The sequence below is a fragment of the Euphorbia lathyris genome, chromosome 2 (assembly GCF_963576675.1).
Source record: "Euphorbia lathyris chromosome 2, ddEupLath1.1, whole genome shotgun sequence".
Lineage (NCBI taxonomy): Eukaryota > Viridiplantae > Streptophyta > Magnoliopsida > Malpighiales > Euphorbiaceae > Euphorbia > Euphorbia lathyris.
In genome coordinates, this window is record NC_088911.1 from 120,398,728 (window position 1) to 120,410,351 (window position 11,624).

The window sequence follows — 11,624 nt, forward strand, 5'->3', positions numbered from 1 at the left end:
AAAAATTGAAATGTAATAATAAAAAAATGAAATTCAATGACAAACTCGAAGCCACAATAGCTATCTCGGCGAGGCGTTGAATTCGATGTCGGATTGAGATCCAAGAGCATCCCAGTCGGTTGGCAAGGACAAAAATGATCCAACAAATTTCTAATTGCAGTAGGCAAGTATGGTGCAGATTTGACCTCAACTTTGAAAGACTTGTATGGGGGTTCACGAACATCGAATCGAGTAAAGTAAAAGGCTAAAATCAAGTTCAGAGAATCTAGAATGAGCTCATATAAAAATATCTTGAAAATGATGCTCGAGCCCATCTAATCCAAACAAACATCTATTTTTGTACCTCCAATGAGACTACGAATAGTCGTTTCTGTCTCGAGGCCCATTCAACCGATTTTTAAAAGGGGTGCCATTAGAGTCTGAAGTCCTTTTTTTTACTAGGACTATTTTATATTATCTTACATCAATATAAAATAGTCCATGTAGAGCTATCACTAAAGATCACACGATCACCCATAAGACGGTATCTACGTGGCGCTATCACAAAAGATCACACATCGATGAGACTGGGTCGCATCACACGATTCGCAAATTGTAACGAATCTAGTATAGAGATTAAGTCGTTATGACAAAATTTGCAATGAAATCAAGGGTTTGATTTATACTAGTTTGTTGCAATGTAATTACATTCTCAACAAGTGAATTTTGAAAAGCATGCTTTCTAAGTTCCCAAAACAAAACATGTAAATATTATGAAGTATCTATCCTAAACTAAAATACTAAAACGATCTCCTCCAAGTAGCAGCTTTTTCATCCAAAAATCAGGTGGCGTTGGAGCTCCAATTTCCCAAGATATTTGAGATTGGAAGCAAATGGCTTCAGCAGCTCTACTCGAGCCCTACATAAAAATATTCGAGAATGTACGTCCCTCCCTCGTCTTCTTCTCACACCTTTCCAACTCTAATTTTCCTTTCCTTTTCTTAATTTCTTTTAAGACCTAATGTAATATTTTGAACTCGTAGCAGAAACTGACGCTTCAAGAAGAAAATTTATTTAGAATCTTCGGATCAAAGGCTGTCAAGGAATTGGCTTCTGGCACTCTTATTGGGTGTGCTCTTGCATTGGCAGGTGTGTTTTTCATTTCTAGATATACATAACATAATCGGAATATTGGGGAAATTTTTTTATTAGGGTTTTGTATTTGATTTCGTTTTAACATTTGCTTGTATGGAAAATGGGATCTCTCTGTGCTCTGCTCATCATAGTTTTATCCATACTAATCATTTATGGTCTTCTGGCAGCAACATTGAAGCTCAATGCCAATGACTTTACTAAATCTTGCCTTATTTCAGGTAAATCTCTATTCTGGTCTTCTCACCACTTACATAACCTTTATGCTATTGTCTTTTGAACCTTCTTCTACCTTTTTTGCAGTAGTTGGCGCTTCATTTGGATTCTGGAGATTTAAAAGGTCTATGTGTTCATGGGCTGATCATATGCTTGGCATGGATGGGAGCCCAATGCAGAGGAACTTAGCAAATATGTAATTTTTATGAACTCTTTCTCTTCTTAGTGATGTGGATCGATTTTCAACGAGTTAGTTTTAATTGTAAACTAACAAATAGAGTTCTTCTCTAGCTAAACTAGAAGGATTTAATCCCGGGTTTCACGGCCTAAATCCATATGAAATCATAAATCTCTCATTGTTGAAGGTATAAAACCCTAACAAGCTCTTTGAAAGAGAAGATATAATTTTGATTTGATAAAAATTAATTGATTACAAAGAAAGACATGAATTTATCATCTCAAAACCTAAATATGAAATTACAATAAAGGGCAAATGCATACAATTAATTAAATAAATAAATCTTAAAAGGGTAAAATGGGGTATTGCTAAAGAGGTGGCATGAGTTGTAAATAAGAGGTGGCAGAGTTGTAATTAGAGTGGACTGGAGTGAGGAGCAAGAATGATTTTTTAAGGCTTTTTAAAGAGTCCACTCAGCGAATGGGATGCATGTGATGCCTTTTCTTAAAGAGCCCACTTGGCGAGTGGGAATAGCTACATGCTGAGTGAGATCTATTTCTCACACAAAGGCCTCCTCTTTGGCTCCTGTGTATTGCTTCTTTGATTCGGCTTCTTCCACCATTTATCTCTTCTCATCTAGTCGACTAGATGCCGACATCCAGAGGAACTCAGCAAATATGTAATTTTTTATAACCCCTTTCTCTTCTTAGAAGTTGCCTTTTTTGGTTTCTTGCAATATGTAATAGATTGAGGTTCACTGGTAGTACCTAGCAAGCATTCTAAGCAAGCTATACCTGCTGTCTCCACTATTTCTTCTTCTATCCCATAATTATTTTCTATTTCTGAATGCTTGTGAAAATTATTATGTAATGATGGCTTGTTTTTCAATTATAGCATTGTGAAGGAACGCAAGGATTATCCTTGGCTAATGCAACGTGTCTCTAGACATTTCTATTCAGAGTATGTTTATGATGATACAAACTTAGATAAGCCAATGGTAAGGTTGCGTCATCGAAATCACTTTGGCGATATTTTGCTCATAGTGATCAAGGGAAGCATGTTTTGATCTCCCACGACGATTCTGATGGTAAAAAGGCACACATCCGAAGCAACAAAGTTTCCGTAAGTGACTGACTATACTTATAGAAACAGATCTGTGGACACTACTTATAATGGCAATCATTTTGATTAAATGTTTCATTTGAACATTGGCCTTGCTCTTGAATGTCTAATATATACATTTAATTGGTTTTAGCTGGACAATGATGCTGATGTGATGGAAGATCCCCTAGATAGCATTTTTGGATGGAGTGCAACCGAAAAAGAAATCCATCAATCTTTGGAGTCTGCCCCGACGGCGGCTAGAGCACATAAGCATATCCACAGAAGATCTCAGCGTAGGCGTCGGAGGATGCATCATGAATCTGTTGGAATGAAACAGGCACAGCTGTAGAAAACAAGAAAGGAGAGCTGTTGCACTTGCGCATATATGAAAGGCAAACCTTGGTTCATTTTATTGCATTACATGTGTTGCCATCAAAGTAGAATGTTAAAATTCTCTAGGCATTATTTTATCCCCCTTTCCACAGAAAATGTCTATATGCACCCCTTTTGAGCTGCCTGAATTGTGCATGAAATGTGAGGTTAGGTTACCTTGGAAATTCATAGTGTTGTTTAAGATGAGGAAGAAAAGCAACCCTGCAGGCATCAGAAAAGCTTTGGCAGCTTGGTGCTGAAACTGAAAGATGCATGATACTCTTAAAGGTCTATGGTAATGTGTCTTTTTTTTCTTCTTTTTTCCATTTGGTCCTTTTTGACCAATTTCGGATTAAATGAATAGTTTATAGGCGGCTTAGTACATTACGACCTTGAACTTCGCCCGAAAATATTGATTAGTCTCTAAACTTACAAAGTACTCATTAGTTTCTAGAAATTGTTTAAAGTGATATTATGAAAATAAGAGACGATTTAGACAAATTGTAATATATTTCACTTTAAGCAAATTCAAGGTGAATAGCTCACTGTAAGCAAGTTTAGGGGGTCGATGGATTACTTTAAACAAATTTAGGTGGTTGATAGGTAATTTTAAGCAAATTAGAGTGCTAATGAGATATTTTGTAAGTTCACGGTCAATTGATTTTTTCAACAAAGTTCAAGAGGCTTCTAATGTATTAAGCCTTTATTGGCAAAAAGAGTGGATTGAGTATCTCACCTTTCATTTTAAGCTTTTGAGAAGTCAGCTAACAAAGTGTTGTTCATTTCATCATTTGTGTTTGCATTTTTAACGTTTCCAAAGCATTTTTTTCATATGCATGATTTGGCTATATATAAACTATAAAAACTTTGAATTTCTAAAACTACAATTTTAGGTTAAGATGAAATGAGTATTGCATTTTTAATTAAATTAGATCTCAATGTCCGACTAATTTGACAAGCAATATTTTAATATGATAAAATTAAGAATTATCAATAGCCTAATATGTTAAATAAAATAAAATGAGGGTTTAATTCACCAAATCTAAATGATTAGAGACCTCAAAATGCTACTCCAACCGTTCCATTATATAAATCATTTTAGGGATTCAATTTTTTTTTCCAAAATATATGTCGTTTACTCCTTTCTGTAGCTTTTTTTTTCATTTGTTATCCTTCTCTTTATTCTTTCAATACTGCAATTACTCTTTCACCATTAATTACTCCAAGTCAGTTTCCAAGGTTAATTAAGTGAGATGATGCAACTGGCCAATGTTTATCAACCTGATTCTTCATATATACAAGGGAAAATAATTCATACGTTTGGGAAGAGAATGAAGAGAATAAAGGATTGAAAAGAATCCAGATGACAATTTTTAGGAAAATAATGAAGAAATTAGAATGTTATGGTCGAATCAACACTGATCACCAATATTATGCGGAGGAACCTGTTATCTCAAGCTTTTTATCAGATAATTGTTCTTTTGATATTTCAATTCATGGGCGAATCAATCTTACCAAAAGGTAAATGTATATGAATGTGTTATTGAAAAAGGGTGAGTTATATTTATAGAGTAATAAAATAAGTGTGAGTTACCTCTTCTCAATTCTGGTTACTAAACCATAATCATTCTGCATATTCCCGGGATTTAATCCTATGAATGTATAGTCACTATTTCTATTGATGGGAGCAGTGAATACTTAAAAAAGGCTTTTTGTGTCAGTCCGCAGACTGTACATAATTGACACCGATAGTAATGCGGTTTCAAAATATAAAAATTTGGAATAAGGTTCAAATTTGCTCCCAACGTTTTTGGGGAATTGCAGATTTACCCTAACGTTTAAAATTGTGTAATTTTATTTCTAACGTTGCTAAACAAGTTCACTTTTACTTCTGCACAATAAATTTTTCGAACTGACTGATTTGATAGTTATTCAATTATCAATCTCTAAACAAGTATGTCGATGAAATAAAACGGTTATGTGTATTTTAACGAGTTGTCTATACATGTTTTAATAACATATAAGAATTTTATGCAGTTTTTTGTGATTAATTGTATCTGTGTGACTTAAATATTGTAATTTCCACAGGTTGTTTGAACTATGTGGGTAACAAAAATCAATATTTTAGACATAATTGGTATTTGAAAGGTCTAATATGATAACTAAGTAACAAGTTAAATAACAATAAAAACAGTATATTTAAATTTTATGTTAGGTAAGTGTAAAATTGATCTTATTTCACAACGTTAAGGGTAAATTTACACTTCTCCAAAAAAGTTAGGACAAATTTACACCTTATCCCTAATTTTTCTTTTAAAAAATTGGTAATTTAGAAACCGGTAGGATTTCTACCGGTTTTCTTACAAATTGAAACCGGTAGAGATCATACCAATTTCGTCCAAAAGCCTCATAGTAGATAATATGTTAAACCCAAACCTTTATGAGAATTTCTCAAATAGGGCAAAATCCATAAAAAAAAAAATAATTCTATTGAAAAGTCATACATAAATTTTTTGATAATGACACATCATTATTATAAAAGAATAAGTTTGATGTTTACCACGCTTCAATCACAATGTAAATGTGTTCATTCACTATTAGATCTAAATTTATTAAAATTTTAAAGTGCATGTCTAAATTTAATAAAACCAGATCTAAAGATTAATTATCAAATACTACTTAGCCATTCAGGTTTACGTGGCAAAACCCTTTAATTCACACTATCTTATATCTGAAGGCTAAATCCAATCACTAACAAGGGGTTCACTTATTTATCTCAAAAAAAAAAAATATTAAACTTATCTAAACCGGAATTGAAAGTTGATAATATGAAAGTCTGAACCGGCCCAGGTGACCAACAGGTCTAGGCTCAAAACACTTTCAAGTTGCGACCTTTTTTAATCCAAAACAAGAAAATCAAATCAACTGGCTGTAGCTGCAATTTCCGAAAGAAAATTGAGATCAAACAAACAATTGGGAGCAAATGTCTGCAGCTGTACTCGAGCTCATACAATTAGTCAAAACCCGGGAGGTACTTTCTTCTCCTTCTTTCTACTTCTTCTTGAAATGCCGTTTCAACTCTATTGTGTCACCGACATGCGTATTCTTAGGTGTTTTATTCGGTGAAGTATTAGGTAACAGCTCCTATAATCCCAAATTTCGATAACTTTTCCTTTTCTTTTAGATTGTTATAGTGATAGAATTGACAACAATTTTGTTAATTCCCATTCTACTGCCCAAAAATGATGCTGCATTTTTTGTGATTTTCTTTGAAAACCTAATTTCAATATAAGAATGCACAAGAAAAAGTTGTCATGTTTTCTGAAAGTGAAAGTAGAAACTTGTAGCCTAATCTTCTTATTTTTGGCTTTGAACTCCTAGGTGAAACTAACGCCTCAAGAAGCAAATGTAATTGCAGCCTGCGAATCCAAGGCTATAAGGGATTATGCTACTAGCTTTCTTGTTAGCTTCACTGTATTACCAGGTGTGTTTCTCAATTGTTGGCTCGCTCATGTTCTAGAGATAAATAATGGAAATATTGTAGCAATAAATGATTGAGCATTTTGAAACTTAAAGATTTGTATTTGATCTCGTTTCCACAAAATTATGATTGCTTATAGGGAAAATGATTTTTTTGTACCTCGAATGTAAAAATGTTCATTTTTCCTTATCAGTAACTTTAGCTAAAAGGCTGGGAAAAAAAGTAGCGAAAGGCAACAGAGAGAATTTCCGATCTTTTTTGGACCTATGATCAGAATCTATAATGTATATTCTCTTTATGCTTTTCATGATTTTTGTATTCTTTATTCTTTGTTGTTGTAGATCTTATTGCAGTCAGCAGTTATACAGTATTATAGTTATTATATCATAGATGTTTTTTTCTTTCTCATTGCTGTTGCTTTTGTTTCCAATGCATATCAATTATCAACATTTTGAACAATTTTTCAGTTGTTCTTAAAGCTACATGGAAGATGGGTTTATTTAGTACATTCTGCCTTTCAGGAGGTAAATCTCTTATTATGGTTTTCGCGCATTTACATATCCTTTGTGCTAATGTCTTTTCAGCCTCCTACTTTTTTTTTTTTTGCAGGAGGTGCTAGTCTTATTGGAGATTGGGCTGTTCGTAGATCACTAGCTCCATGCGTTGATAAGATTCTTGACATGGATGGAAGTCAGATGCAGGGGGTGTTAGCAAATATGTAAGTCTTATAACCAACCTCCTTTTCTTATTAGTCGTGTCTTTTTTGGTTTCTTACAATATGCAGAATAGATTGATGTCACTGGTACCTAGCAGGGGTTCTAACCTAAGACCTTCCAGTTCCAGTTGCCTGTTCCTTGGGGACCATAAGAGTGTGATTCTAGTTTAAGTTTAGAGCAAAATTATTGACTGAACTGTGCTTATTGCAATCAGAGAAAACCTAGTGATTCCAGGTCTAAAGTAGCCCTTTAACCTTCAAAGGTATCCATACTTAGGTTTCAGCTGCCAGTAACATTGTGATACGTTTATTCGCTTAAGTTAACTGACTTTGAGTTCACTGTTAAAATCCTCCAATTTAAATAGCTTTATGTCTTCTTCAGTTGAACATTACATGGGTTGGCTATATTACTCTATATATTTTCATAGGTAAATGTTCATAATTCACAAAAGAAACATCTGTCTAGAAATGTCAGATTTCTTTTTCTACTCCTATCTACTGAGGGCGAGCTTTGGCGCAACGGTAAACGCACGGGTTCGAGTCTTAGGAGCGGCCTCTTGCCAAAAAAGAAATTTGGCAGGGGAAGGCTTGCCCCCAATATACCCTTGTGGTGGGACTTCCCGGACCCTCGCTTAGCGGGGACGCGTAGTGCACCGGGCCGCCCTTATCTACTGTGGTTTTTCTAATTATCTTTTATATTTTAGTTTCTTTTATATACTTCCTTCCAGTCATGTCTTTTGCCTGCACTTTCATTAATTTGAACATAAAAATAGTCTTCTCTGTTTGTACTTTTATGTCTCTAATATTTCTTTTTCCATCCCATAAGTTTTTTCTTTCTCCAAATGCATAGGAAATTTATTATGCAATGATGCATTGTTTTTCAATGATAGCATTCTGAACAAATACCAGAATGATCCTTGGATAATGCAACGTCTATACAAACGTTTCTATTCAGAGAAAGTTTATGATGATACAACCGCAGACAAACCATTATTAAGGTGGCGTTATCGAAATCACTATGGGGATAATGGTGCTCCTAGTCAAGGGACACATGACGATGACTCACAAGGTTATACACATGTGAGCTCCCACAGTGCTTCTGATGGCAACAAGGCACACATCAAAGGCAACAAAGTTTCAGTAAGTGACTGACTAAACTTTTAAGAGCAAATATATGTGTGATCACTTATAATGGCCATCATTACGAAATTAAGAATGAATGCAGGAAAGATACTTGCTGCACAAACATGCCCTTAATATATGCTGATAAGAAATGTATAACTTAAGCTCATTTTGGTTAAGATTGATTTAAGTTCTTTCATTTAAAAATGTTTTTGTATGTGCTAGCTATTTATTCTCATTATGTAGGCTATCCACTTGGCTAGATATGTATTGAATGAAAAATTGGTAACTATTTCGAAAGAAAAAAAAAAGCACTTATTCAACAAGCCTGACCTGCTAATTTCTGACCTAACCATTTTGAATTATCCGTGTGGATCCATCTATCTGCTACTTCATAGCTTTAAACATTTTGTATGATCTGGACCAAAATTAACAAATAAAACAAATACTCCTCCATCCAAAATTAATAGACCACTTTCAGCCTTCACTTTGTTTAAAAAAATATGAGTGAGATAGTTAAAAAAAAATCAAATTTTTACATAATTTCCTATTTTATCCTTACTTAACTTGCTAACATGAGTGGATGAATATTGAATTATTACAATTTTCAATAAAATTTGTGTTAGTATTGGTAGAAGATTTATAATTTCAAGTTAATTTGATATCCTATGTTGCTTTCTACACATAAATAAGGGGCATATTAGCAAGATTAGGGAAGAACTAAATTTTAAAAAAGGAAAAATTGTCTATAACTTGGGACAGACTAAAATGGCAAAGTAGTCTATCAATATCGGATGTAGGAAGTATAATTACATGACACAGAAAGTGATATCTAGATGAAAATGATTGGTTTCAATTTCTTGACAGAGCTGATTCCTTATCTCGCTAAAAATCCTGTAACTAGTCAGCAGCATACTAGCACAGCAATTTAGGCTGGTGGCATGTTTTGTGTGACAAAGCAGTCTGGTCTCCGATAGATGTAGGTGCATGATCATTTTGGATGAATCAATTTCCTTGCTTGTTTGAATATTGTTTATACAGAACAGATCCAATAGCATCATTAGCATCGCTAGATATGGGCACAGATGAGTCTATAGAAGCATATTCGGAAGCACCCACGTCCCACTGGACAGAGAATCTAGATTTTTCAATTCATCCCCTAGGTAATGATGCCCACTGGAACGGGGGCGGCGGAGCCAGCCCAGAGATCGGGGGGCTCCACCCCCCGGCCGCCGGCTTCACCCTTGAGTAAAATGTGTCCGGTAGTTCATAGACCCCCCTAATTTTAGTATATTAATGCGTGTTTGTAGTGATATAATAGAATGTTGAGATGGTTGAGTTGGTTAAGAGATTTTTTTTGTTATAAAAGGTCATGGGTTCAAACCCCTTGAGTCTCATTTTTTTGCTTTTATTTATCCTAATTGATTTTTTCCCTACAACTCTTTTAAAGTTTTTTTGTCCAAATGTAAATTTTATCATGATGGATGCTAAAAAAATTTCTCAGCCCTGACAGGCTGGAGTGTAAAAAATTACCACAAACTACGTAACTAAAATTAGCTTCCCCAAGTCTCAAATCCTGGCTCCGCCACTGCATTGGAAGAAGGCGAGAATCGATTTGTTGTGCCTTTCTCTAGATATTTCCAGGACTCTGGTGTTAGACTTGCAATGCATTAGTTGCTTACCATGACTAGGAAAGTCGACGTTAACAGTTGCCATGGTATCAGAATTGCTCTTTGCGAACCTTTCAGTTGTGAAGATTGCATACATGAAATGTTTCATTTTGAATATTGAAATAGCTTTTGAATGTCTAATTCATGTGTTATTGGTTTTAGGTGAACCCTGGTGCTGATGTGATGGAAGATCCCCTAGATAGCATTTTCGGATCCAGTGCACCAGAGAAAAAAATCTTCCAGCCCATTGGCTCTACCCCAACTTCTAGAGCACATAACCGCAGCCACAGAAGATCTCACCGTAGGCGTCGGAGGATGCATCTTGAATCTCTTGCCATGAAACATGCACAGCTGCAGTAAGTTTAAACTTGATTACTTGCCAAATAATATTTTTCCTATTTGGTAAATAGGTATTGTAAGTAAGAATTGTTATATTTTTTTAGTGAAATTAAGAAATTGTTATGTTTCTTTAGTGAATCCGATTAATCAGTTTGAGGTTGGTCAGACATTCTATAAGTCTTTATTTTATGTTGAGATTTGAACTCAAGGCCTATAAACTTAAGTGATCTGAGTTCCTTTCAACTTAAACCAATCTTAATTGATGATTGTTATGGTTATTAACAACTTAATATTCACTACTATTTTAACATAATTTTATAATTTGTAGTATAAAGACAAAATTATCTTGGGGTTTGATTTAAGCAATAGTATCTTTAGCTTCGAATAAAGTATCGTCGTCAGTATAAGATAGATTTTTTTTGTGTTTTTGGTAATTAGTTCCGATTTTTTTTGTAAAACATAACCCCAAATTGAGAATTTTTTTTTACCCCGTATTTGAAGCAACCGTAAAAAAGTTTCCTCGGATTCATATCACGCCAAAGATCTGATTATCATACTCCATGAGCGTTGTAGATTTTGTATTTCACGTGTTTCTTCAATTGCAGTCTATGTCAGCAATTTGAGGTTGTGTTTTACAATTGGACAAGTTTAAGGGGTAAGTTGTTACAATTGAAAGTTGGAGGGGGCAGTTGCAACATTTGGACAAGTTTAGGGGTTATTTGTGTACTAGGCCTAAAAAAATCGTTCATTTAGTGGTATAGGACAATCAGATTTTATGATCAAGTAACCTCTTTTGTAGTTGAAAAGCTAAGATCTGCTGAATAATAAAAATAAGGGTAATTAATTTATTAGTCCTTGTATTTTGATAAAACACACTGTTTAGTCCTTGTATTTTTAAAAACACATGGTAAGGTCCCTAACCTTTTTCTCAGTGAACTGTTTAGTCCTTCCGCCTGTTTGTTAGATTTTTTACCATTTATGACTTCGGAAATGACTAAATTATCCTTTACTATTTACCTTCAAACTTTAGAAGAGGAAATCCAATTTAGAAGAAGAAGAAGCTATTTGTATGGAAAACAAGAAAAAGAACAGATTTAATGCTTACGAATTTGAACGATTAAGAAGAAAATCAAGAAGAAGAACACTCAAAGTTGATTTCAGATGTATTAGAGTTTAAAGGAAAGGAAAATAAAGGAAAAGAAGAATGCAAATCCAAATTGACTAACAAAATCTTCATGAGGGTCTAACGGCAGGGACTAAACAGTTCATCGAGAAAAACGTTAGGGACTAAACAGT

General features: G+C 34.3%; 2 protein-coding genes across 2 annotated transcripts; both read left to right on the forward strand.

Annotated features, from left to right (window-relative positions):
- The first annotated feature begins 779 nt into the window (after positions 1 to 779).
- LOC136216606 (uncharacterized) lies at positions 780 to 3,378 on the forward strand. The gene is made up of 6 exons (XM_066003163.1): positions 780 to 920; positions 1,026 to 1,128; positions 1,302 to 1,352; positions 1,435 to 1,543; positions 2,420 to 2,647; positions 2,781 to 3,378. The coding sequence occupies exons 1-5, from the start codon at positions 873 to 875 to the stop codon at positions 2,589 to 2,591; spliced, it is 483 nt and encodes a 160-aa protein (XP_065859235.1). The 5' UTR covers positions 780 to 872; the 3' UTR covers positions 2,592 to 2,647; positions 2,781 to 3,378.
- A 2,477-nt stretch (positions 3,379 to 5,855) lies between these two features.
- LOC136219720 (uncharacterized) lies at positions 5,856 to 10,505 on the forward strand. Its single transcript, XM_066007215.1, has 6 exons — positions 5,856 to 6,032; positions 6,383 to 6,485; positions 6,950 to 7,006; positions 7,092 to 7,200; positions 8,088 to 8,337; positions 10,152 to 10,505. The coding sequence occupies exons 1-6, from the start codon at positions 5,985 to 5,987 to the stop codon at positions 10,347 to 10,349; spliced, it is 765 nt and encodes a 254-aa protein (XP_065863287.1). The 5' UTR covers positions 5,856 to 5,984; the 3' UTR covers positions 10,350 to 10,505.
- The last annotated feature ends 1,119 nt before the right edge of the window (positions 10,506 to 11,624 follow it).

Excerpts from the sequence above, each read along its gene's own strand:
- LOC136219720 (XM_066007215.1), top strand. The coding sequence starts at position 5,985 with ATGTCTGCAGCTGTACTCGAGCTCATACAATTAGTCAAAACCCGGGAG. Across the intron at positions 6,033-6,382 it reads AATTAGTCAAAACCCGGGAG|GTGAAACTAACGCCTCAAGA; the intron begins GTACTTTCTTCT and ends TTGAACTCCTAG. Across the intron at positions 6,486-6,949 it reads TAGCTTCACTGTATTACCAG|TTGTTCTTAAAGCTACATGG; the intron begins GTGTGTTTCTCA and ends ACAATTTTTCAG.
- LOC136216606 (XM_066003163.1), top strand. The coding sequence starts at position 873 with ATGGCTTCAGCAGCTCTACTCGAGCCCTACATAAAAATATTCGAGAAT. Across the intron at positions 921-1,025 it reads ACATAAAAATATTCGAGAAT|AAACTGACGCTTCAAGAAGA; the intron begins GTACGTCCCTCC and ends AACTCGTAGCAG. Across the intron at positions 1,129-1,301 it reads GTGTGCTCTTGCATTGGCAG|CAACATTGAAGCTCAATGCC; the intron begins GTGTGTTTTTCA and ends GTCTTCTGGCAG.